This window comes from Mastigoproctus giganteus, chromosome 9 (genome assembly GCF_048544385.1).
Source record: "Mastigoproctus giganteus isolate SK-2022 chromosome 9, ASM4854438v1, whole genome shotgun sequence".
In the NCBI taxonomy this organism is placed as follows: domain Eukaryota; kingdom Metazoa; phylum Arthropoda; class Arachnida; order Uropygi; family Thelyphonidae; genus Mastigoproctus; species Mastigoproctus giganteus.
The window spans coordinates 136,483,002-136,508,681 of record NC_143583.1 but is presented as its reverse complement, the minus strand read 5'-3'; the positions used below and the strand labels follow the sequence as shown (position 1 = coordinate 136,508,681).

The 25,680-nt window shown below is 36.9% G+C and overlaps 1 protein-coding gene across 3 annotated transcripts in view; it reads right to left on the bottom strand.

The window, feature by feature from the left end:
- LOC150080763 (interleukin-1 receptor-associated kinase 4-like) overlaps window positions 1-25,680 on the bottom strand; it is a 191,357-nt gene that overhangs the window by 13,762 nt on the left and 151,915 nt on the right. For 2 of the 3 annotated variants that reach the window (XM_090381096.1, XM_090381097.1), the window contains exons 7-8: window positions 19,810-20,062; window positions 13,758-13,907 (exon numbers count right to left, since the gene is read on the bottom strand). In XM_090381096.1, the coding sequence (XP_090237222.1) occupies window positions 13,758-13,907; window positions 19,810-20,062 (403 nt within the window). The remainder of the gene's footprint in view (window positions 1-13,757; window positions 13,908-19,809; window positions 20,063-25,680) is intronic. The other variant, XM_090381098.1, reaches the window with a different exon arrangement.

The following is a 25,680-nucleotide window of genomic DNA, read 5'->3' as shown; positions in this document are numbered from 1 at the left end:
CCTGACCTTTCTGCATCCTCCATATTTGGTGGTCACAGGCTCGAACCCCAGTCTAATCAAGAAGCATGTGCTATGCAATGCTGTTTCTGCCCACCTGGCTATGGAGGTGCCAATGGAGAGTTATACGAACAGCAACAGCTAATTCAGTTTGAAGTGGGATATGTTTAGTTGGGATCTTTGAATTTACTAGGATTGTCTCAATCTACTTACCGCCATGGGCAGCATTAGTCGTATTTTGATCCCTTCGATAAAGGCAATAGTTCTTTATCGAAGGAGAAATTTGTGAGGTTAGGTAAGTTTCCTGTAAGCCAAGGGCAACTGGAGAATATTGATTAATTAGGTATTGAATATTGTCAGTATTGCAATGAAAACCTCTGCAATTCATTGTAAGATGCTGTGGTTCATTTAGGTTTAGCTGAGGAACATTTTTTTGGGAAAGTGGGGCGTCCAGTATCCATAAGTGTCTTTTGCGTGAAGTGCTAGTATGGGTTCCTCATGATCTGAGTGTACATCTACTTCCATACTATTGGTGGATGATTCAGGTTTCTTGCTGTTTTTAATTTTTCTTTGTCATGTGGGACAGTCTGCGTATCAATTGGGATGCTGATAGGAGTGTTGGTGGCTTCACTGATTTTAGTTTGATGTGTGTCTTTTCCAGATTTTGATAATGTACTTTTAAACCAGTTAGCTAGAGATGTGCTGGGAGGTATTGATACATCTGTTTGAGCTGCTATTGAATGAAAGCTTCAAGTGAGATGCATATGAATGACCGGACATGTTCAACATAACCTGTCTGTGTGCCTCAGGGTATTGACTTTATACTCGGTTTTATATTTTTGGATTTTCTTCCCTGTTTTCCCACAATTCAGATGATTTGGAAAAAGCTAGATGACTGTCTTTGCAGTTGGGGCAAACAGGACTTGAAACTGAACAGTCTGCTTGTGTAGGCTCCTTGGAACCACAAATAGGACAAATAGCATCACCTCTACATGCTTGTTGGGAGCAGGGCCAGCGCTACCATTGGGCCAACTAGGCAGCCGCCCAGGGCGCAGGAAAATATATTAGTTCATTGTTCATAATAGTTTATAGTACTTTTTGAAATGTTGTGAAGTAGACTTCTTGGAAGTTGTATGTATCAGTAAAAGGCTCAAGAGATCCCTGGAATTCTATTTTTAAGTTAATAACCAAAAAATATGTTTTCAATTCTATAAATTTTACTATGAGAAATAAGAATTTTGAAACTTTAAGTTGGAGCAAGTCCATGGGCATGATCCTGGATGAATTGTTCCCTGATATAGATAATCAGGAATTGAGCCGAGAACAAAATAATATGGTGCAGGGCAATGCTGCATATTGTTCCAATATACATGAGCAAAATTTTGCTATGGAAGAAATATATGATACTGTTGCATGGGCGGTGTATGGCCAGTCGCCTGGTCCTGATCTAATCGAGGTGAAGATAATGAAGTGAGTGTTCCAGATAAGGTCTGATTTGATAATGAAAATGTTTAACAAATGTTTGGAGTCTGGTTCCTTCCCTGAAGTAAAATTTTTTAATTAAAAATGAAAAACTTTTAAATTAATAGTTTTTAAATTAATAATGAAAAGTCCTGATAGACCTCCTAGTGAACCAGGTTCATACCGTCCCATAGCCTTACTATCTGTGATAGCTAAGACTTATGAACGGCTATGTATTAGTCGGTTTATGATTAAATATGATGAGAATCATATGTCCTCTTGTAACCAGTTTGGTTACAAAAAAGGAAAGTCAACAGAGAACACTATCTATCAGATGGTAACTTATGTGCATGGCTATAAGGGCCGTTATGTCCTTGGAATATTTGTTGATTTTCACGGCGCATTTGATATGCTTTGGTGGGAAGGAATCCTCCATAGGATAAGAACTACTGGCTGTTCAGATAATTTGTATTCAGTTTTTAGAGTATTTCTCTAAGCGAAAGATTGTGAGAACTGGAGATACGGAAATAACGCGAAATGTAACTCAAAGTTGTCCTCAGGGTTCGGTGATTGGCCCCATGCCTGGGCGATTGTGATGGATGATTTTTTGAACAGAAATCACGTTGGTGTGAACATAGTGGCATATGCCGATGACTTGTTAATACTGGTGTATGGTAATGCAAGATCCCAACAAGAGATGCGTGCATCCCAAGTTATGGAAGAATTGATAGAATGGTACAACCCCAGGGGCTCACATCTGGTGAGTATGGGCTTGGCAAACCCAGGGTCCTCAGCTGGATATCGTCATTCTTCTCTTTCTTGGTGATTCCTTTCTACTTCTCTTTCTCTTTCTCAGGGTAACTTGGGAATTTTTTTTTTTTTTTTGGCTGGTGCAGCATAAGCCTCAGGCTTCCTTGCACCATAGGACTAATAATAATAAGTTACAGATTTCAAGGACAAAGACTGTACAACTGCTGCTTAAGGGACAATTAAGTATGAATAAACATCCAGTTGTGAGGTCGTTTGATATGTCTATACGGTATGTTACCTTGGGGTGTGTGGAGGAGAGAATGAGCCTTGTTGGGCATATGAAGTATTTGGAAAACAAAATACGTGTTCTTTATGCTAAGCTAAGAAGGATGATAAGAACTGATTGGGGGATAAATGGAAGGGCTTTGAACCTTCTCTACGAATGTTTATTTGTTCCCATTATTACTTATTCCTCAGTGGCTTGGCTGCATATAATAACGAATTCTGTAATAAAGAAATACTTGCCCCAAGCGCAGAGGTTCACTCTCCTGTGCACAACTCAAGCTTGTAGAACAGTATCGATAGATGCCTTACAGATTCTGGCGGTAATCGATTACTGGCTGATTTGCAGACTTTTGTCAGCATTATTATACTGCACCAAGAATAATATTAGAAAATCAGTGTTGGACATGGTTTCTTGTCCAGACCCCGAAAGGCTATATACGAGGTCTGATGTGAAGGATGAAAATATTAGGATAAAAGGCAAGTTAATGGCTATATGGCAACAAAGATGGGATTCTAGTGAGAAAGGCCGAGTTACCCATATGTATCTGCCATGAGTAGACATACTGAATGTACAAAAAAATCATTGGCAGCAGTTTGGACTCTGTGCTACATTTTTAATCACAGTACATGGATTAGCAAGAAGGTTGCACGAGTTGGGGCTTGCAGTAAGTGATTTATGTTTCTGTGGACAGCAAGAAACCAATGTACATATCATGTTGCACTGTAATTGTTATCTTGATTTCAGGAATGAGTTGATCTGCTTGGGCAAACTTGAGCAAAGAAATCTATGGATCATGTTCATGGATAGAAGCTTTTTTGGAAGTTTTAATAAATTTGTGAGTTTAGTTTTTAAATGGGGAGCAAGATTACAGCTAGATAGTAGTACCCGCCTCCCCGTGGCTGGGGACAGTAACATAGTTCATTAGGATAAGTGGGACTGAGGTAGCCAATACTATATTCTTCTTAGCTATGGCTAAGAGGTATAGTGCTCTCTTTAAGTTGAATTGAGTTTTGTATTTTTAATAGTTGATGTTTATAAAATAATAATGTTTTAATTACAGCAATAGAATAATACTGAAGTAGCATTATTCACATGTAAGCTACGGCTTAGGAGGTGGATGTGCTGAAGGTGTTTCAGAACGAATAGTTTATAGTTCAATTTTAGTTCACAACCAGTTTAATGTTTTCAGCACTAACAATACTGTTAAACTTAATTCAATTTGGATCACAGTGATCCCATATATTTTTATTTCTTTTTTCTAGTGAGCTAGGGCTGATAAAAAAAAAAGATCTTCTGGAGCCCAGTACCGCTAAGGAGCAAGCAAGAGCAGTTCTTCCTGAAATCCCTTTGTACACAGAAAGCAAATCAAGAACTTGATTTGCTTTCTGTGTACTCCTGTTGAAACTAGCACTGGGGGAGCTGAATGTGGTGCTCCTACTACAAATGATATAAATTCTAAGACAGAAGTTTCACAAATGGGAGATATTTCGGGAAAACACACAGAAAAAGAGATGTTAAGAAAAGTGAGAGTTCTGCAAAAGAAGATGGTATTATGCCTGACTTGAATTATAGTGACCCTACTGTTGCAGTGATAATTTGCAACAGCTTATAATACATGGACCACAGCAAGTTGTATCACATGATTTTCCCAAAGACTCGAAAAAACAGATTTTCTCCTATACACTACAAGAGAAGACTAGCAAATGGTGAAGAAGTGTGCCGTCAATGGTTGATATATTCAACCTCAAAAGATGTGGTTTTTTGTTTTTGCTTTAAGTTCTTCAGCAAAAAAAAATGGTGCATCATCCCTACAAGAAACAGGTTCAAAAGACTGGAAGAACATTGGAGCAATTCTTTCTTTGCATGAGCGGAATACTGACCACTTAGAAAACTATCAAGCCTAGCATGAACTTGAATTGCGCTTATCTAAAGGAAAAACAAATGATGCTAATAACTATCAGAAAATTAGGCAAGAAGAACAATATTGATGACAAACCTTGCAATGCTTGATTGCTTTGGTCAGAGTTCTTGGCATGCAAAGCTTGTCATTCCGCAGTATAAATAAAAAGTTGTACAGTGCTAACAATGGAAATTTTTTAAAGTTTGTAGAATATCTAGCCCTTTTTGATCCTATCATGAATGAACATTTGCATAAAGATCAAGAAACAATGGTTCACTACCTAGGAAAAGACATCCAAAATGAGCTTATACAGCTTCTAGCCGGTGTTATAAAGCAGCAACTTTTAACACATACAAATTCAGCCAAATACTGTTCAATTATTCTGGACTGCACACCTGATGTTAGTCATATTGAACAAATGACAATGATTGTATGTTTTGTTGATATAATCAAACCATCAGATGATGAGATGTCTGAGCCTGAAGTTATCATAAGAGAACATTTCTTGGGATTTGTTCCATTACAGGAGACTACAGGTGCCTTTATAGCAGAAACTCTTCTTGAACAGCTTGAGTAAATGGGATTACCAATTGAAAATCTACATGGTCGAGGTTATGATAATGGGAGTAATATGAAAGACAAAGAAAATGGCATACAAAAGAGTGTCCTGGACATAAATCCACATGCTTTTTTGTGCCCTGCAATGCAGACTCTTTAAGCTTGGTAGTCAATGATGGTGTTAGCATTAGCATAGTAAAGGCATACAATGCAAGAAAGCAAGCTTATGCAGCATCAGCCCAAAAAAAAAAAAAAAAAAAAAAAAAATTCTTTTTCTCAATAAGTGTTGTCTGGAAGCAACTAGAGTCTTCATTTTGGTTCAACAGATCTATAATTATTTCTCTGCATCGACTAAGCATTCGCAAATTCTAACTGCACAAAGGAACTGGATGCAGGGAATAACTTTGATATCATATATTTGGATCTTAGAAAGGCTTTTGATACTGTTGCACATGGAAGACTGCTGCACAAATTGGAGCAGTGTGGCATTGGAGGCAAATTGCTGCTAGGGATAAAGGGATGGTTGAGTGGGAGAAGACAGTGTTAATTAATGGACACTGCTGTATTTATAAATGATATTGATGATGGTATATCAAGCTTGCAGATGATACGAAGGTTGGCAGGGTTGTTAAGGGCACTAATACAGTAAGCTGCTGCAACAGGATCTAGAAAAGTTGAGCAGATGGGCTGAGAGGTGGCAAATGAAGTTGAACATTGACAAAAGTAAAGTACTACATATGGGAAGCAGCAACCCCAGAGTGATGTATCAACTCCGTGGTACTACACTGTTAGTGGTAGAGAACGAAAAGGACCTGGGGGGTAATTGTGCAGGCAGATATGAAGTTTTCTGAGCAGTGCAGACGGTCTGCAAGAGTAGCTCATAGTGCCTTGTCAATGATATACAGGAATTTTTCTATCAGGGATAAGGAGGTGATTATCCCCTTGTATAAGGCAATGGTCAGGCCACACCTTGAGTACTGTATACAGGTCTGGAGGCCTCATTTTAAGAAGGATGTAGAGCTGTTGGAACGAGTACAGAGAAGGGCAACAAGATTAGTGAATGGAACAAAGGGTTGCTCTTACGAAGAAAGGCTTAAATTTTACAAATTACAGTGTCTGGAGGCTAGGCACCTGTGAGGCAATCTGATTGAGGTGTATAAAGCCTTGAATGGTTTGAGCATGCTCAATGCTGATGGAATTCTTCCTCCTCTTGCTCAGAATAATCATCTGAGAGGGCATAAATTCAAGTTGAGGAAAGACAAATGTATGAAGTTTACCTTTAGCCAGCGGGTGGTAGGTTGGTGGAACAGACTTCCATCCTTTGTTGTGGAAGTTGATAGCCTAAATAAATTTAAGGCTGAGCTGGACAGGTACTTGGAACAAATGGAGGGGTGAAATAGTAGCATTTTTTTTTTTTTTGGCTGATGCTGCATAAGCTTGCTTTCTTGCATCATATGCCTCTACTAATGCTACTTTAGTAGCACTCAGAAGCACTAATGGTAACTTGTCCTAATGAATGCTTTCCATAATGGTGAAAAAAGATCAGGTTACCTCCACTTGAATCCCATGGGAGCTTGAACCCTTCCCGAAGTGGAGGGGGGTAACCTAACCTTATTTCTTTAGAATCATGGGTGGACTAGCACATAAATTGTTTATTAACAAAATATTCATTTTTTATTACTGCACTTTTATTTTTAAAGACACTCATGCGGATACACACATATCATAACGTAAATCAACACCTCAATAGCTATTCACTATATATAAAAAGAATCTTTCTTTCTTTTCCTATTATTTCCTAACCTAACGTTTAAGGTTAGGTCACAAAATATAAGGAAACCTTTTCTATTATTTCCTAACCTACCATTTAAGGTCAGGTTACGAAATAGAACAAAAAATAAAGAAACCTTTTCCTTTTTTTGTAACCAAACCTAAATCAACAATATAGTAAAAACACTCACGAACTCCAAAAATCTGCTTTTAATAATGAGAAAAAAACATAATGAAGAACATAAAAATGAACAGAACGAAACTTTTATTAATTTAGTTTTCGTCAAAAAAATCAACCATTTTATTTTCCTTACAAATTTCTTCCATCTTTGAAAGATTCATCGCTGCTATTACCTGTTTATCATTCATCACAAAACTATTATGCACCGTTCTTTACTCATAAATACACATTATAATGCCAACCAATGACTATACAGTAGCTTGCCGTCTGTCGTGCCCACCACCAATCATTTCATCGTTTGCCACGCCTACCTGTCAATCAATATATCCGTCTTGATTTCGGCTCCAGACCGATAACACCTACCATCTGTTTACCAAGTGAGCAGCGCTAGAGTCCAGTGTCGGGAAACTAATTTTCCGTGTAAGTTATTCGACGTTTCTCGTTGTTTTCGTATTGGCTTCCTTTACCTTAGCCAAAAGTATTTTGCAATGGAGAATGAGGAAAAAATTAACTATTGTTCTTGAGGGAATAATTATTATAACGAAGTAGTCTTTATCATAAAGTTTATACAGTACCCATAAATAAACAAACTTCTTCGCAGTCTTTATCAGTTTACATGCCATTTTGCTTCTAATAATGTACTTCAGAGAAATTCAATCAATTTCTTGCATATAATAACAAAGATTGCCAAGTTTCATTTTTGCTATCCTGTTAACTACAGCAGAGCAAAAAACAACAGGCATTAAGATCATTGAACAGGCCTTCTCTCCCATAACATAAGTATGGAGTATAGAGCCAAGTAAGTGACTGAGCCACCTGTTGTTTTTCTCCCTGCTTTAGCCATGCACTGACAAGCTGTACTTTCCTAAATATAGTCAAACTTCCACTGTAGTAGTTTCTGAAATGATTTTTTTTAAGGTTTTCATACAGAAATTGCATGTGAGAACCTATCAGGTTACCTGCCACCAACTTTGCAACTATTTGGCTTTTTGTTTGAAGAAGAATAGCATATCAGATGCAACGATGCTGTTTGTTTAAAGTTTTCAGGGATTACTTGGTTTTTTTTTTTTTCTCCCACTAGTTCAATAAGAATCTACGGTCTTGCCCCGGTTGTTTTTGAAAGATTTATTATTGTTTTCAACAGAGTAAAGGCAATTATATGAAATCTGCTATTCTCCCCAGATGAAGCATACTGCAGGAAGAATATGTAGTTTCTAATTTTGAGTGCTGTGAAATGGGCCAAATTTAAAATAAACCTGACAATGGAACTAATAGTGTTGAATACATATACAGACAACCCCCGTATAACATGGTTTTGCTCTAACACGATTGATAAATTGTGGCAAACCTCACTTAACATGGTATTTTTGAGCTTTTGTTATTTGGTTTTTTTTAGGAGCATTAGCAACTAAGGCCATATTGCTCCGGGATATGCGGTGGTCATTCCCTGACCTTTCCACATCTTCCATATTTGGTGGTGACAGGCTCGAACCCCGGTCTAATCAAGAAGCCTGTGCTACGCACTGCTGCTCCTTCCCACCAGGCTACGGAGGTGCCATTGAGCTTCTGTGTGGGGGAAATCCTGCTATTATGATGGATGTAATATTTCAACATTTCCATTCTTTTTTGTGAATTCCCACTGTTGACTCGCTATGTCATACAAAAAAATTATTGGGAAATACCCATATTTTATTTTGTTGGGAAATTTCCATGTTAGGTGCTTGTTTGAGACTATAAAAAATTGTGACTTCGAAGCGTGCAGTTTGTGACTTTTAAGGTTTTTGTAAGGTTATTTTGGTTTTTATTTGATCGTTTATAAAATTTTCCGGGTATGTATTACTAAACTTTGTTTCTTAAGAACTGTATTGGAATAATTTCTTTGTTGTGAATTAAATTCCAGTCATAAATTATGCCTAAGGAAAGTAAAAAAAGCACTGCTCAAAAGATATTTTTCAATTGCGGACTGTACAACTGAAAATTGACCACAATTGAAAAATTGCGGAAAGTGTAAATTTGTACTTTATATCATCATTTTTATATGGATATTCCTCCAATTTTCGCTTATTAGAATTGCTGTTTAATAAAATTGAAATTCAATTTGCAAACATGGTCACAATAACCGACGCTTACTGTAATTATTTTATGGCACCAATCTAAAAAAAAAAAAATAAAATAAACGTTGGCTTGTTCAGATTGTTAACGTTTCGAATTATTGGCTTTCGAATTTTTGATGCTCTACTGTATTTATATGCACATGTGCTTGTTTGAACTTTTGCATATGTTTCAGCAACTCAATTACATATCCTGAAAAAGGCCTCTGAGGTTGGGAAAATTCATATTTTAGTATTAAATCAGCTCACACCAACCATAAGAATAAGTATTTACTGTAACTAGAATATTTATTTACATATTAAAATAAAATAAATATTTACAAAAACTGCTATTATATTAAATATACATGTAAAAACATTAAAACTGTGATAAAATCCTTGAGATAAAATACACTAAAATAAACCGGATTAAAAGCGATAAAAACGATAAAAATCTCTGGAGCTTTCGGAAGCTTGCGCTCCCTTCCTCAGCAGTAACAAAACTTCCGGCAGCACGTCCATATATAACAGGCTCACGGTACCTATACACGTGGTGCAGTCGGCGCATGGTCTGAACTGGAAGCGGAAATAGCTCGGGAATGTGTTAAGCAAAACCGTTCATCCGTACTTAGGATAATAGTTTCAAACAGAGGATGCATACGCATACCTCTGTCCCTATTCATAATATTGTGGTCGGATGAACAGATTCGTAGGCTCTCGAGCCATTTACGGTTCCAGAACCCATGCGCTCGATCCATGATAACCGCATCCTCTGGGGAAATTTGATGCTGCTTCTCCCAAAAATGTTCGGCCACAGCAGCCGAAAAAAACCGCTGATTACAATAAATCTGCTGTGGCCGAACATTTTTGGGAGAAGCAGCATCAAATTTCCCCAGAGGATGCGGTTATCATGGATCGAGCGCATGGGTTCTGGAACCGTAAATGGCTCGAGAGCCTACGAATCTGTTCATCCGACCACAATATTATGAATAGGGACAGAGGTACGCGTATGCATCCTCTGTTTGAAACTATTATCCTAAGTACGGATGAACGGTTTTGCTTAACACGTTCCCGAGCTATTTCTGCTTCCAGTTCAGACCATGCGCCGACTGCACCACGTGTATAGGTACCGTGAGCCTGTTATATATGGACGTGCTGCAGGAAGTTTTGTTACTGCTGAGGAAGGGAGCGCAAGCTTCCGAAAGCTCCAGAGATTTTTATCGTTTTTATCGCTTTTAATCCGGTTTATTTTAGTGTATTTTATCTCAAGGATTTTATCACAGTTTTAATGTTTTTACATGTATATTTAATATAATAGCAGTTTTTGTAAATATTTATTTTATTTTAATATGTAAATAAATATTCTAGTTACAGTAAATACTTATTCTTATGGTTGGTGTGAGCTGATTTAATACTAAAATAACTCAATTACACCTCTCCATTCAATTATCAAACATCCATAATCGATTACCGTAGCGGTCAGCAAATAAGTCAAAAAAATTTTAAGACAAAAATAGTATTTTAGTCAAATCTGTGGTATAAGTCGAGTTATAATTTCGAAACCCTTTTCTGAAGCACAGGTACCAAAGTTATTCGCTGCCGATCGATTTTTGGAATCTATCCCCAGGAGTCAGGTAAAAACTGCAGTATTGTTTAGAAGCTTGTATCTGACTCAAGCCTTGAGTCATTGGCACCTGTGGATAGTGCCACAGAACTTGAGGCCTGAGTCATGCAGCAGCAAATAGGTTAAAGGAGGCAATTTTCTGTTTTCTATGCATTCAAAGTTTATTCTGTAACAGCATCATCTTGTCTTATTTATTACTTGTATTACTTGTGTGGACTTCTTTAAAGTGAATAACCCTTCAAAAAGAATGAAGTATGACAATGGATTCAAGTTGTTTGTTGTTTGTTATTTGGTTTTTAGGAGCATTAGCAACTAAGGCCATATTGCTCTGGAATATGCGGTGGTCATTCCCTGACCTTTCCGCATCCTCTGTATTTGGTGGTGACGGGCTCGAACCCGGGTCTAATCAAGAAGCGTGTGCTACACACTGCTGCTCCTTCCTACCTGGCTACGGAGGCGCCCGGATTCAAGTTGAAAGTTGTATCATTTTCCAAAACCACAAAACAACTGTGCAGCAGCCAGATAATTTGCTATAAGTGAAAAGTTGGTGTGTGACTGAAAAAAAGAATGAAGATTCGTTAAATAACATACCTATAACAAAATGTGCTATGAGAGGAAGAAAAAGTCATTGGCTTTGAACTTGAATTCAAAAAGACAATCTTTTTGAATGGGTATCAGCAAAATGCTAAAGTGAATATATTGTGACAAGAAATGTCAGTCATGTTGAAGCACTTCAATGGGCAAAATCTAACTCACAAGTAAGTCAGAAATTCAAAGGTTTAAGTTTGTTGTTGTTGTTATTATTATTTGGTTTTTAGGAGCATTAGCAACTAAGGCCATATTTCTCCGGGGATATGCAGTGGTTATTCCCTGACCTTCCTCATCCTCCGTATTTGGTGGTCACGGGCTCGAACCCCGATCTAATCAAGAATTGTGTGCTACACACTGCTGCTCCTGCCCACCTGGCTATGTAGGCACCTTTAAGTTTGTGCAGATGCTTTATGGAAAGAAAAGAAGTGGTATTATGCCAAAAGACAAAAATATTTCAGAAACTACCAGATGAATTGGAAAATAAAATTACTAATTTTCAACAATACATAATAAAAATGAGCAAGAAGCATAATTTTCCATCGTTACACAATGGAAATATGGCTGACACTCCTATGCATTTCGACATGGTAGGGAACCAAACTGTGAATTCAAAAAGAGCCAAAACAGTTTTAGTGAAGACAATTGGATGTTAGTTTGTTATTTGGTTTTTAGGAGCATTAGCAACTAAGGCCATATTGCTCCAGGATATGCGGTGGTCATTGCCTGACCTTTCCGCATCCTCCGTATTTGGTGGTGATGGGCTCAAACCCCGGTCTAATCAAGAAGCGTGTACTACGCAGTGCTGCTCCTTCCCACCTGGCTACGGAGACGCCCTAAAAAAAAGACAACTGGACACGAGAAAACCGTTTACAGTCATATTAACGTGCGTCACAACCAACGGTAATTTTAAAAAGAAAAACAATGCCAAAGATTTAATTTTCCCCTGGAATATATGTTCATGTACACAAAAATTGTTGGATGGATGAAGGTCGAGTTAAACTTTCAATCAAAAACATTTGGAATAGGGGGTCTGGTTCATTATGAAAGGAATTTAGTCTATTTGGTTTGGGATATATTTTAAACCACATACAACAGAGAAAACAAAATATTATCCTCCAACATTAATACAAAGATTGCTGTTATACCAGGTAGATTAACATCAGTTGTGCACCCATTAGATGTTTGCCTCAGCAAACTATATCAGGTTTATTTATCATATTTATCAGGTTTCTGATAAATATGAAGAACAAAATTGATGTTAAAACCATTATAAACTCATTTAAAAAATGTGATATATCAAATTCCATGGATGCCGTAGACAATGTTTTGTGGCAGAATGACGACGTACTGGATAATGAGTGAGATCCATATGCGGAAAATTTTACTGAAATTGAAGAGGACATTATTAGACATTTTGTTATCCAACAGTGATGATTTGGATACATAACCATGTTTTTGGTAGATTGTATTAATATGCTAACTATATTGTATATTGAATTTTATTGTTTAATATAATCTATTTATAACCTTATACAGCATTGATTTTGGAACAACTGAAAGTAGTCCAATTGCCATGAAATACTCTTCAGCAGTTACCAAAGCCAAAGCAGCAATAAAGCGTTCCCTGTCAACCGTGATTAAAAAAATAATAATAAATAATAACAGAAACTGAAGCCTTTACTTTTATTCCTGTATTCCAGAGTATCCTGTTGGGCTGTAGCCAAAAATATCTGACAGTATTTATTCTTGTGTTTTTTTTATTTTAATTTTTTTTTTTAAATGGAACTTTACTGAAGCAATTTTGTAGGTAACCACTTTGGTAACTTCACAGTGCCCAAGTTCCTCATTTCTAAATTTTGACAAATGGTTTAAGGAAGTAAAAAAATAAATAAAAATAATATAATTGAGTTTTGCCATAAAAAATAATAAAAGGTAAGGTTCTGTTATGCTTTGTGAAGCTAATTTTTGCATAAACTTATCAAGAACTCCAAAGCAAGGATTTAAAACTAGCATCTGTAGATCCAATAAAAGACAGGCAGCACTATCATAACCTTTGATCCAGAGCAATCAAGCAGAAATGCTCACTAGCTTATGTCTGCAGTAAGGTGTCAATTGACATAAGGTGCAGTTTTTTCAAAATTCATTTCTTTCAAGTTCTTGCTGACAGTGAAGATACCAAAATGCAGGCATTACAAAACATGTTATGAAAAAGCATGTGTGAACTGCATCAGAGGGGACTTAACTTTAAAAAAAGTTAAAAATATGTTTTCAACATAAAAAATGGATTTTCAATTATGCTCATAAAAGATTAAAATTAAGATGCCATTAAAAATTTTGAATCATTTCATGTACCTTGTAGTAGGTTAGCATTTTTTTTTTTGGCCCTAATTATTTAATAATGAGGATCAATTATAATAATACTACTAAGAAATTATGATAATAATACCAATCAACTATGATAATACTAAGAAATTATGATAATAATACTAAGAAATTATGATAATACTACAGATATATTTATTTTGTGTAACAGAAATCAATATACTAACATCCACCATGGTGGGGCGATTTCTCTTTCTTTCTTCAGTACACAGCCTTGCAATTTGGTACAGTGTACATGCAGCTTGGGAATCCCAATTACCAGCAACAGAATCCACCATCTCTAAAATATCAGTACAGTTTTCCATGATGTAAGACAACTAAATGAGTCAAAAGAATTATCATTGCACATAGCTATATATATACCATACAAGTTTCTGAAATACAGTAGACTTTCAGAATAACGACAACTTCAGGAATTCAAGGTGCTGTTATTTCAATTTTTCCATTATCTAGAAAGTTTTATTTTTAATATATTTAATGCAGAAATAATGAGGCTAAATAAGAAATAGAGAGATTCAGAATGCAATTTTATTAATTGCACATAAAAAACAAACACGTTGACGATCCATTGTCATATTCTGCCATTAATACACTCCAGCTTATGCACCGTTCTGTTTTCTTTATTATATCAAGTTTAGTCTGCACAGGTAGCACAGTGGTATCATCACCATCCTCCCTACACTGGGTGCAAAACGCCCAGCTTCAAATCCCATAGGGGATGCGAGGAACTTTTATGGGCATTTTTCACTCTGTGGCTGAGCTAGTTGTTGGCAATCAGGTGTAGATAGCAAGATTTTCCCCAAAAAAAACTGGGATTTTTCGTCCAGCAAAACAGGCAAATCGACCAGAGAACATATGCAATTTACGGACACAATGCACATGGGGTATATGAATTAACTTTCCGGGTGACTCTAATGTAGTAGTTTGGATTATATCAAGTTTGTCACTAAGCTTTAATGTTATTGTTCTTTTCTTCTCTGTATGAGGTTTATTAACTTTAGGAACCATAGCAAGTGGTTTTTAATTTAAAATAAACGTAAAACAGCGGGATAATCTGTGATATCAGTACAGAATTCACTTTCAAAATGGCAAACGCAAACAAATACAGTAATCACATGACTTGTGTTTTCTTATTTCAGCACTGCAAGACATCCGCACTGTATGTAAACATCCGATCTTAATGGGGAGGTAGATCGAATGTTCCGTTATTTGGGGTGTCGTTATTTTAACAGTCTACTGTACTATATTAAAGTACCACATTTAACCACAGAATTTTCCCACTTTTTCCTGATTTTTTTGTAAACCTTTAAACATGGGATGGGAAAACTTTTTGTCCTTTCTTAGCATGGAAGTGTGAAAGTGTAAAATTGCAAGACTAGCATTAGCATTATTAGCATCAGTAGAGGCACATGATGCAAGAAAGCAAGCTTATGCAGCATCAGCCAAAAAACCCACTCCCATTTCACCCCTCCATTTGTTCAAAATACCTGTCCAGCTGAGCCTTAAATTTATTTAGGCTATCAACTTCCACAACAAGGGATGGAAGTCTGTTCCACCAACTAACTACCCGCTGGCTAAAGGCAAATTTCTGCACATCTATCCTACATCTGTCTTTCCTCGGTTTGAATTTATGCCCTCTCAGGTGATTATTCTGAGCAAGAGGAAGAATCCCATCATCCCATCAGCATTGAGCATGCTCAAACCATTCAAGGCTTTATAGGTTATCAGATCACCTCGCCGGTGCCTAGTCTCCAGACACTGTAATTTGCAAAACTTAAGCCTTTCTTCGTAAATTCTGCAATCAATTCTATTCTATTCTGTTTTTAGATGAGGATTCTATTTTATTAATGTCACAATGCATAATATGTGACAATGTACTCTCATGATATTATGAAGTCATGAGAATACAATCTGCAAATCTGGTCTTGGGAACCCTGGGGAACTCCACTAATAACAATTGTCCACGAAAAGCAGTGTCCATTGATTACCACTCTTTGTTGTCTCCCACTCAACCATCCCTTTATCCATTATAGCAGCTTATGACATACCTCTTGATGTCATACCTCTCCAAATTGTACAGCAGTCTTCCATGTGGAACAGTATCAAAAGCTTTCCTGAAATCCAAGTATATGATATCAAAATTATTTTTGGCATTCAGTTCCTTTGTGACCACATCATAGTAACCAATCAAATTGGTCAGACAAGACCTCCCTTTGACAAACCGATGCTGTGTCTTAACTATTACTGCAGTCCTGTCTAGATGATCCTGCAATGCTTCTTTAACCAGTGATTCCTTTATTTTCCCTGGAACACAAGTTAAACTAACAGGTCTGTAGTTACTTGTGTCACCTTTTGAACCTCCTTTGTGAATTGATGATACATTTGCACACCTCCAGTCCATGGGTACCTCCCCTGAGTCCAAGGAAGCTCTCATAATTATGGCTAAGGGTTTGCTTACTCCCTTTGCTGCCTCCTTTAATATAACTGGATAGATCCCATCCACCCCAGGTGCCTTCCTTATGTTTAACTTCAACAATTTCTCCTCCACTTTGCTCTCAGTTATTACAAAATCACTTAGCTCCCTGTTAGCATTTGATAAACTTCTGGTACTCCCCTCATTGAATAACTCCTCATGTGTGAATGTAGATGCAGAATACTCATTCAGTTTATCAGCTACCTGAGCATAATTATCAATTGTCAACCCATCTATTTAAGTGGTCCAATCTGATTCATCCCTTTTCTTCTAGAGTTTACATAAGTAAAGAACTCCTTGCTGCTTTTTCTTTGCATCCTTTGCCAAAGATTTCTAATAATCTGCCTGTGCCTGCCTAACCACCTTTGTGACTTGATTACAGACTAGTTTATACCTGGAATAGGCTTCTGTGTTGCCTGATACTTTATATGCATCCCATACATTCTTTTTCTCTGCCACTAGCCTCATTAATTCATCTGACATCCATTTAGGCCTAAAGATAAATTGATTACACTGATTGCAAGATAATTTGCAACCTTGTAATCCTGAAAACTTTAAAATTTAATTTTCAGATTACAAAAGTGCTCGGACAGATAACATTTTTCTTCAGGGTTTTGGATTTACAAGCAGGTGACAAATGCTGAGTTGCTTTGCTTCCAACTGCTGAAAGTACTGTAAATACTTTTCCATCTCATTCTGACACTTCAGTAACACTTTATTTTTTTCTTATTTTAATTTACAGTTCAATTTATCTTCCTTTATCCTCTTTTCTTTTTCCACCCTCTTCAGTTATAAAGCTTCTTTGCATGCCGTGTTCAAATCTTTGAAGTTTTGGAGTAATTGAAACAGTAGCAAAATTTTCATAATGTTTGAAAAGATCCTGAATAATTGAGCATTACAGTAAACCCCCGCTATTCGCGGGGGTTACGTTCCTGAGAAATTCCGCGAATACTGAAAACGCGAATACTGAGTTATGGCGCCCATGGTAATAAAAGGGTTCCGTTCCAAAGTATGAAATATATAACAAAAATTAGTCTAAAATTTTGTCTGTACGTATTATGTGTATTTACCTACATAATATGACTATGTACATAGACAAACGTAGAGAGTAAGTACATAAAAAAAAAAAAAAAAGCATAAGGCATCGAAATGAAAATAAGAAACAATTTATTAAATGTAATACTGTACATATTTATTAGACATTTTAAAGAAACCTTTCAAAAACATATCAAGAACATGGGTTGCTGGGCGAAAAATAACCATATCTATTTTTAAATCTTTCAAACCAGCCTTTGCTGGCTAAAAAACTTATCCCGCGAGTGCTATCACCAGTTTCACTAAAGTGTAGTGTTGATAAAGGTGTTTTGCCTTTTCACGAATGATAAGTGAACTTAACGGAATTTTATTTTGAGTTCGGTCTTCTATCCACAGATTTAAAGCCTTTTCCATTTTTTCTAATTTCACATCACGAGTTATAGAGCAAATTTTTGATGCAATTAGCGCGTTTTCACGGACACTACGGCGGATTTTTTCTTCCGATTTCTTGATTGATCGTACCGTTGACTCATTGATTTTATAATGTTTTGCCACTGAGGAGACACTTTCACCATTAGAAATTTTGTCTAACAATTCAATTTTACTCGCTAATGTCATCACCTTCTTTGATCTTTTCACAGTTCCCTTTTTATTCGCGGCCATATTTTTGTAGGATTAGAAAAGAACTTGTCCACAATAAAGTCACTTTCTTTTAACTTTAACACGCTCGAAAAAGTCTGTTTACATCAACACACTGCAAAATGGTAGATTTTTCACTTTTGTAAGCGTATCAATTAAAAGCAAGAGATGAAACCTTCTATGACAAGCGCATTACACATACTGAACAAGGATTAGCTTGAAACATCCGCGCTCGCGATTTTGTCACCCCCCACCCATTGAGCGCAGGACACTTCCTTTTTACACCTTTTAAGTTATTTTTACTAATTTTTAGAGAATAAAGCACAATTACAAAATGAGGAGGCACACTTGATACACATAAAGCTGTGAGCGTGTAGCAAAACGAATAAACAACACCATAAAGGCAGAGACAACTCTATTAACACCTCACTAGCTCACATTTTACATTTCTGGGGGTTACTACCATAAAACAATAAAAACAATTTCCAGTTGCGTTCCTGCTAGTGGAATCTGTTATAAACTGGTAGTGAACTCTATCTAATTGCATTTGCGATAATACCGATAGCTGTAATTGTGTTGGTTTTTAAGTTATTATGGTGAAATGTGTTTCCCCTTCACTGCTATAAAAAAATAAATACATTTTCAGAATCTTCTCTTCATTTCTATCGTGTTGCGTTCAGTTGGGGTGATTCCGCGTTCGACTGGCATTTCTCATGTGTAAACACAAAGGCGAATCGTGCATATGCGAATTCAGTTCGTGTTATATACAATATCGTTCCCCTAAATTGTGTAAGATTGAATTAGTGTAGCGTAAACACGTGTTATAAGACGACTGACTGTACTACTCTGTGGACTGGGCAAAATGATTTTAGCCACACCCATGTTTTTTTCATGGCGGAAAATGTTCCGGCGCTTTAAAATTCACATTTTTTTAGGTTTAAATCAGCAACCGCGAATACGCGAAACCGCGAATACAGATACCGCGAATAGCGGGGGTTTACTGTAATACAAATTAAATTATTATGCATTGATGCAGAGAGAGAGAGAGAGAGAATCAAAATCTCAAAGTCTGGCTAAGTATTACATGCAGTTTTTACTCACACCAGAAATCTTATCCTCGGCTGTACCACAGCTTCTCCTTAAGTGCTAGTCCCTCCAGTAAATTTAAGGAGCTACCTTCAGTGTCGTTCTCCAATGGGAGATAAGTTATTTAACTTCAACCCTTCTTTTAAAACCCAATCTTGTCTTATTTTTCCACACAAAAAAAAAAAAAAAAGAAACACACAAGACAGAAATCTGCTTCACCTGTGCTGATCTTCAGTAATACTCAAATATCTAGAAAAGAGCAGATTTTGATACTTGGATTAATCTATGTATACACGTATACTCACTCATGGAGCAAACACAAAGAAAATATTACTCCTCCACATTAAAAAAAAAAAACTAAATTTTTTATTTTGCTCCTGACATTTTTCTTCTCAGTAGTTGTTATCTCTCTGTATACAAATCTCAATTCCATTTTCCCATCTGATTTCTCTCTCTATCGAAAAGAGAGCAACCAAATAGTTAATCGGTGGCTGCTCTCTCACTTACTAACTCCACTATCTAATATACAGATGTTCAGCTTCTGCAGTATACCTTTTTTTCACGTAATTTCAAAAGTATTACTACTGTTCTGAATTAGCATCTGTAACTCTGACTGAAACTTTCTTCTCAGTTCACCAGACAGCATCCATTCACAGTTCTGCTTTATACTAATCAAACTAACTTTTCTTTTTCTTTATGTTTTTCTCTACCTGCATTCTCTGAAATAACAGTCTTCTGTTTTAATTATTAATTATAGCTTACTGAAATGAGAGACAAATGCCACCAAACCCTAAACTTATCCACTGTTTTAGAATACTATGGGTTTAAAAAATATTTTGTGTTTGGAATAACCATAAAATATGTATAGTTTCAAGAACCATGACAGCTCTACACCATACTTGTTGTTTTTATCCTTTATTTCTATATGTGTGTGTGTGTGTGTGTCTGCATGAAATATACTTTATCAAATCTACTTTATACTTTACCAGATCCCTCTCTTCTCTAGATTCATCATAAGGGGCCAACCCTGTGAGAAGTTCTAGTAGTACCACCCCATAACTGAATGTGTCCAGTTTTACAGATACATCACCTCTAAATGCTTCCATTGCCATATATACAGATGTCCCATATACATTTGAAGTTACAGCAACTGTGCGTCTTGTTTCACTTGTTCCCACCCGGGCTAATCCAAAATCTCCAACCTTAGCAGTCATTTTTTCATCCAGTAACACATTAGCACTAAAAAAACAATGGGAGGGAAGCTAATTAAATTTAATCTGCAGTTTAGAGCACAACAAAAAAATTATAAAACCTGTTAATAAAAACACAGCAGAATATTTGGATGCTTTCTCTAAAATTCATATTTTGCATAATCATTAAGTATAGTGACTGAATATCTGAAGTTTGTTTGTTTGTTATTTAGTTTTTAGGAGCATTAGCAACTAAGGCCATATTGCTCCGGGAATATGCGATGGTCATTCCCTGACCTTTCCACATCCTCCGTATTTGGTGGTGACAGGCTCAAACCCCGGTCTAATCAAGAAGCGTTTCCTACGCACTGCTTCTCCTTCCCACCTGGCTATGGAGATGCCAATCTCTGAAGTAAAGGAATGTTAATTATATTCAAATAATAGTGATAAGTTATGCACTATTGTAAAGAGAAGTAGAACAGAATGCCTGAAAGAAATATCATTTCTAATGCAATAACCAAGTGAAACTACAGAGTACATGTAGAGTATAATGGTTACAAATTAAAATACATGCATAAATCATATTATTACATGTCATAAATCATGTATATAACATATGATTTATTAGATAGCATATATCACACTGTTACTGAACAGTTTATAAATCCAGTGACGAAATATTTGCAATTAAAGATGTCACATCCAAGCTGAGCAATATGCATTAATAATTAAATGGATGTCCAGAATAATTAAAAATAAATACCAGAGTGCTAAAAGATGGTTGGTTGATGTGGGTATTTTACTGGTTTATCAGCTTCTATGGCTATAGTGCACCAAACTTATGATTTGTGATTTATTCACTGATAGCTTTTATATTAAATTTTAATAGTATACATTTCAGAAACTAGAAAACTTCTGATATATTAGGTCTATCTGCCAATATTGTTCATAATGATATAGTGTCCGTTGCTTTTAAGAATTTAAAAGTAATTTGTTATTCTCATGTAAAGTTAGGGCAGTCAAGTAGAATATGTTGGACTGTTAGCACTGTTGGACTGAATTTGAAAGTGTCTGCAATTCTGCCCAGACACGGTCGGAGGGAGTATATGATGAGAGCCTTGTCGATAAATTCGGCCCTGGAAAGATTGTGCAAGGCACAAGGGGTAGAATTTTTTTCAGCCTGGTCTGTACTTTTTAACAGGAGAGACTGCTTCTACAGGGATGGGATACACTTAAATATAAAGGGTGCAAGAATATTTGCTGATGCTATCGAGGCAGTGTTAGGTGGGTCGGAAAACTGCTAGCTTGGGGGGATACAAGGACTAATAGTTTAACAGTAGCCGCAGGCAGAGGTGAAGGTGATTCTTGCGCAACTTGTAGCAACCTGGAGCGAGGGGTGTTGAGGGTTTGAGGGACGGATGGCAGTCATCGTGAAATAGGTGGGTATATGGGATGTGTTAGGGTAACTAGGAATAGGTGCATGTATGCTTGCATGTATACCAGTGCTAGAAGTATAGGCGCCTCCGTAGCCAGGTGGGCAGGAGCGGCTGTGCGTAGCATATGCTTCTTGATTAGACCAGGGTTCGAGCCCGTGACCACCAAATACGGAGGATGCAGAAAGGTCAGGGAATGATCACCGCATATCCTCAGAGCAATATGGCCTTAGTTGCTAATGCTCCTAAAAAAAAAACCAAATAACAGCTAGAAGTGTATTAAATAAATTTTATCTATTTGAAGTGTTGGTCAAGACATCAAAGGCAGATATTGTTGGGATAGCAGAGACGTGGTGTCACCCAGATATAAGGAATGCAGAACTGGAATTTGGGGAGTACAATGTGTACAGAAAGGATAGACAGGATAGGAAGGGAGGAGGTGTTATGCTGTTAATTAAGAAAAACATAAAATCAAAAGAAGTGCACCCAGTTGATATAGATGAACAGTACACTGTTGAGTCAGTTTGGTGTGACATAAGCACTGCGAAAGCAAAAATAAGAGTAGGAGCGTGTTATAGGCCTAATGACTCGAATGAATACAATGAACAATTGTACAGAGAAATACAGTGGGCTAGTAAATCAGAATGACTTATAATGGGGGATTTTAACTTCCCAGATATTGACTGGAACTTGTGGGTTGATCACTTGCAGACTAGTAAGACGTTTGCGGATTTATTGGATGATTGTTTTCTGCAGAAGCATGTTCGAGAGGCAACCAGAGAGTGTAATACTCTTGATTTGGTTATCAGCAGTGATCATTCGTGTATTAAGAATTTTCAGATAAAGGAACCACTAGGTGTCAGTGATCACAGTGTACTGATGTGGGATTTACTTAAAGATTTAATTACCATCAGGGGTAAAGGAAAGGGTTTTTACTTCCATAAAGGTGAGTACAGTGGTCTCAGACAGTTTTTAAATTCTGTACAGTGGGATCAACTGACGATGTTACCAACAGTAAATTCTAAGTGGGAAGCATTCAAGGAATTAATCGTGGATGCTAATAAAAGTTTCATACCTATTAAGAAATATTGTTCAAGGCCTAAATGGTTATCAAATGAACTAATGACACTCGTAACAGAGAAGAAAAATGCATGGGATACATATAAATTATCAAGCGACTCAGAAGCCTATGGCAGATATAAGCTAGTCTGTAATCAGGTCACAAAGGAGGTTAGGCAGGCAAAGGCAGATTACGAGAAATCCTTGGCAAAAGATGCTAAGAAAAACAGCAAGGATTTCTTTACTTATATAAACTCGAAAAGAAAGGGGATGAATCTGATTGGTCCATTTGACATCAATGGTTCGACTGTTGATGATCCTGCTCAGATAGCAAACAAACTGAATGAGTATTTTGCATCTACATTCACACATGAGGAATTATTAAGGTTTGAAAATGGCAGAAGGTTATCAAATTGTAGCAGGATACTTAATCATTTTCTAATAACTGAAAGCAAAGTGGAGGAGAAATTGTTGAAGTTAAACATAAGAAAAGCACCTGTGGTGGATGGGATCTATCCAGTTATATTAAAGGATGCGGCAAAGCAACTAAGCAAACCCTTAGCCATAATTATGAGAGCATCCTTGGACTCGGGGGAGGTTCCCACAGACTGGAGATGTGCAAATGTATCCCCAATTCACAAAGGGGGATCGAAGGGTGACACGAGTAATTACAGTCCAGTTAGTTTAACTTCTGTTCCGGGTAAAATAATGGAGTCACTGGTTAAAGATGCATTGCAGGATCATCTAGACAAGACTGCAGCAATAATTCAGACACAGCATGGGTTTGTTACGGGAAAGTCTTGTCTGACAAATTTGATTAGTTATCATGATGTGGTTACAAAGGAACTGGATGCAAAAAATAATTTTGATATCATATATTTGGATTTCAGGAAAGCTTTTGACACTGTTGCACATGGAAGACTATTGTACAAATTGGAGCAGAATGGTATTAAGGGTAAGTTGCTACAATGGATAAAAGGATGGTTAAGTGGGAGAAGACAGAGGGTGGTAATCAATGGGTACTGCTCTTTGTGGACAAATGTTATTAGTGGAGTCCCACAGGGTTCGGTGTTGGGTCCACTGTTGTTTTGTATATTTAACAATGATATTGATGAAGGTATATCAGGCTTAGTGTCGAAGTTTGCAGATGATACAAAGGTTGATACAAATGACAGTAATGGCAGTGTGCTACTGCAACAGGATCTAGATAATTTGGGCAGATGGGCTAAGAAATGGCAACTGAAGTTTAACCTTGACAAATGCAAAGTACTGCATATGGGTAGAAGTAACTCAAGAGAAAAGTACCAACTGTGTGGTACTACAGTTAAGGTGGTAGAAAATGAAAAAGACCTGGGAGTAATTGTGCAGTCATATATGAAGTTTTCTGAGCAATGCAGACAGGCTGCCAGGGCAGGTCATGGGGTTTTGTCAATGATATATAAGAATTTTGCTAGCAGGGAAAAGGAGGTGATTGTTGATTGTCGCTCTGTATAAGGCAATGGTCAGGCCACGCCTTGAGTACTGCATACATGTCTGGAGGCCTCATTTTAGGAAGGATGCCGATTTGCTTGAGCGTGTACAGAGAAGGGCAACAAGATTGGTGAGGGGAATGAAGGGATCCTCTTACCAAGAGAGGCTTAAGTTCTGCAAATTGCAGTGGCTGGAGACTAGGCACCTGCGCGGTGATCTGACTGATGTATATAAGGCCTTGAATGGGTTCAGCATGCTGAATTCTGATGGGATCCTTCCACTTGTTCAGATTACGAACCTAAGGGGGCATAAATTCAAATTAAGAAAAGATAGATGTAGAACAGATGTGCAGAAATTTGCCTTTAGCCAGCGAGTGGTTAATTGCTGGAAAAAACTTCCATCTGTCATTGTGGAAGTTAATAGGTTGAATAAATTTAAGGAGGAACTGGACAAGCATTTGGAGGGAATGATTTTTTTTTTTTTTTTGGGTGATGCTGCACAAGCTCATACACTTGCTTTCTTGCATCACATGCCACTACTACTACTACTGTTAGCACTGTTTGACAGTCAGAGCACTGAGGTGGAGATTCAACTCGGAGCAGGTAGGAGTGGGTAACATTGGTATGTCCTATTCTTATTCTGACTAGTAACTTCTTGTCTGTTACGTCTTGTTTTCCATTGTTGTAACAATGGTTTTATCTGTGATAATTTGTTACTGGCTTGCTCCTGCCATTTTTGTTGCCACTGTGTTTCACAGCTATTTCAGATTGTAATTTTATAATCTAGGTATGGTATTCTTATGGTTTTGTTGATCGAGCCTTCTGCTTGTTTTGCTGCTTGGTCTGCCTGTTCATTGCTATCTATTCCTACATGTCTGGGAACCCAACAGAAACTTCTGCCTTCTTGCTTATCAAGATCATTTGACCAAATTTTACAAAACAACAAATGAAAATGTTGCCCATGCTCTATTGAATAATTTCGCAAACCTCTCTGGGGCTCCAAGTGTATTTTAAAATGACAATGGACGTGAATTTTCAAACAGGGTTGTCAAAGAAATCAGCAAACTTAACTCAAAATACTGCATGGAAAACCAAGGACAATGAAAACCAAAGGTAAATTGAGCATGCAAATTGAGATATTGAAAAGATGCCGAGAACACTAACAGAAACTAAGAAAACTTATCAGTGGTGTGAGGACTAAAGTTCAATCAGTTTTACGAAACACCAAACATATCATGAGATGGCTTGATCCTTCTCCCAAAGTGGATCTCAATATTTCCTTTTGAAATAAAAACCTAAGAACTTCACACAGTGTTGCTGACTTTTATAGGGTCATTAGTGAAAGAAAGAAAGACTTTGGTGAATGCTGAAAAGCAGTGCACTAGAAACAGAGAGAAAATTAGGAACAGACTAATCAACACAGCCAAGAGGCAAAATACTATACTGTCTGTAAACAGAAAGGAGTTATGTACACAATAAGATGTAATGCTAAAAATATTTTACAACAGCAAGCAAAAAAAAAAAAAAAAAGTTGTCAGAAAAAACAAATAATAGGAAGGCTGGTGACATGCTCAAACTTTGAGCTCCAGACAATGATGATGATCTTAAAGGTCATCTGTGTTTCTTCTGTGTTCACGCTGTGGTGTTTGCAGAATTATCAAAACCATTTAAAGCTAAGCAGAAACTATTTAAACTGGCAAAAAAAG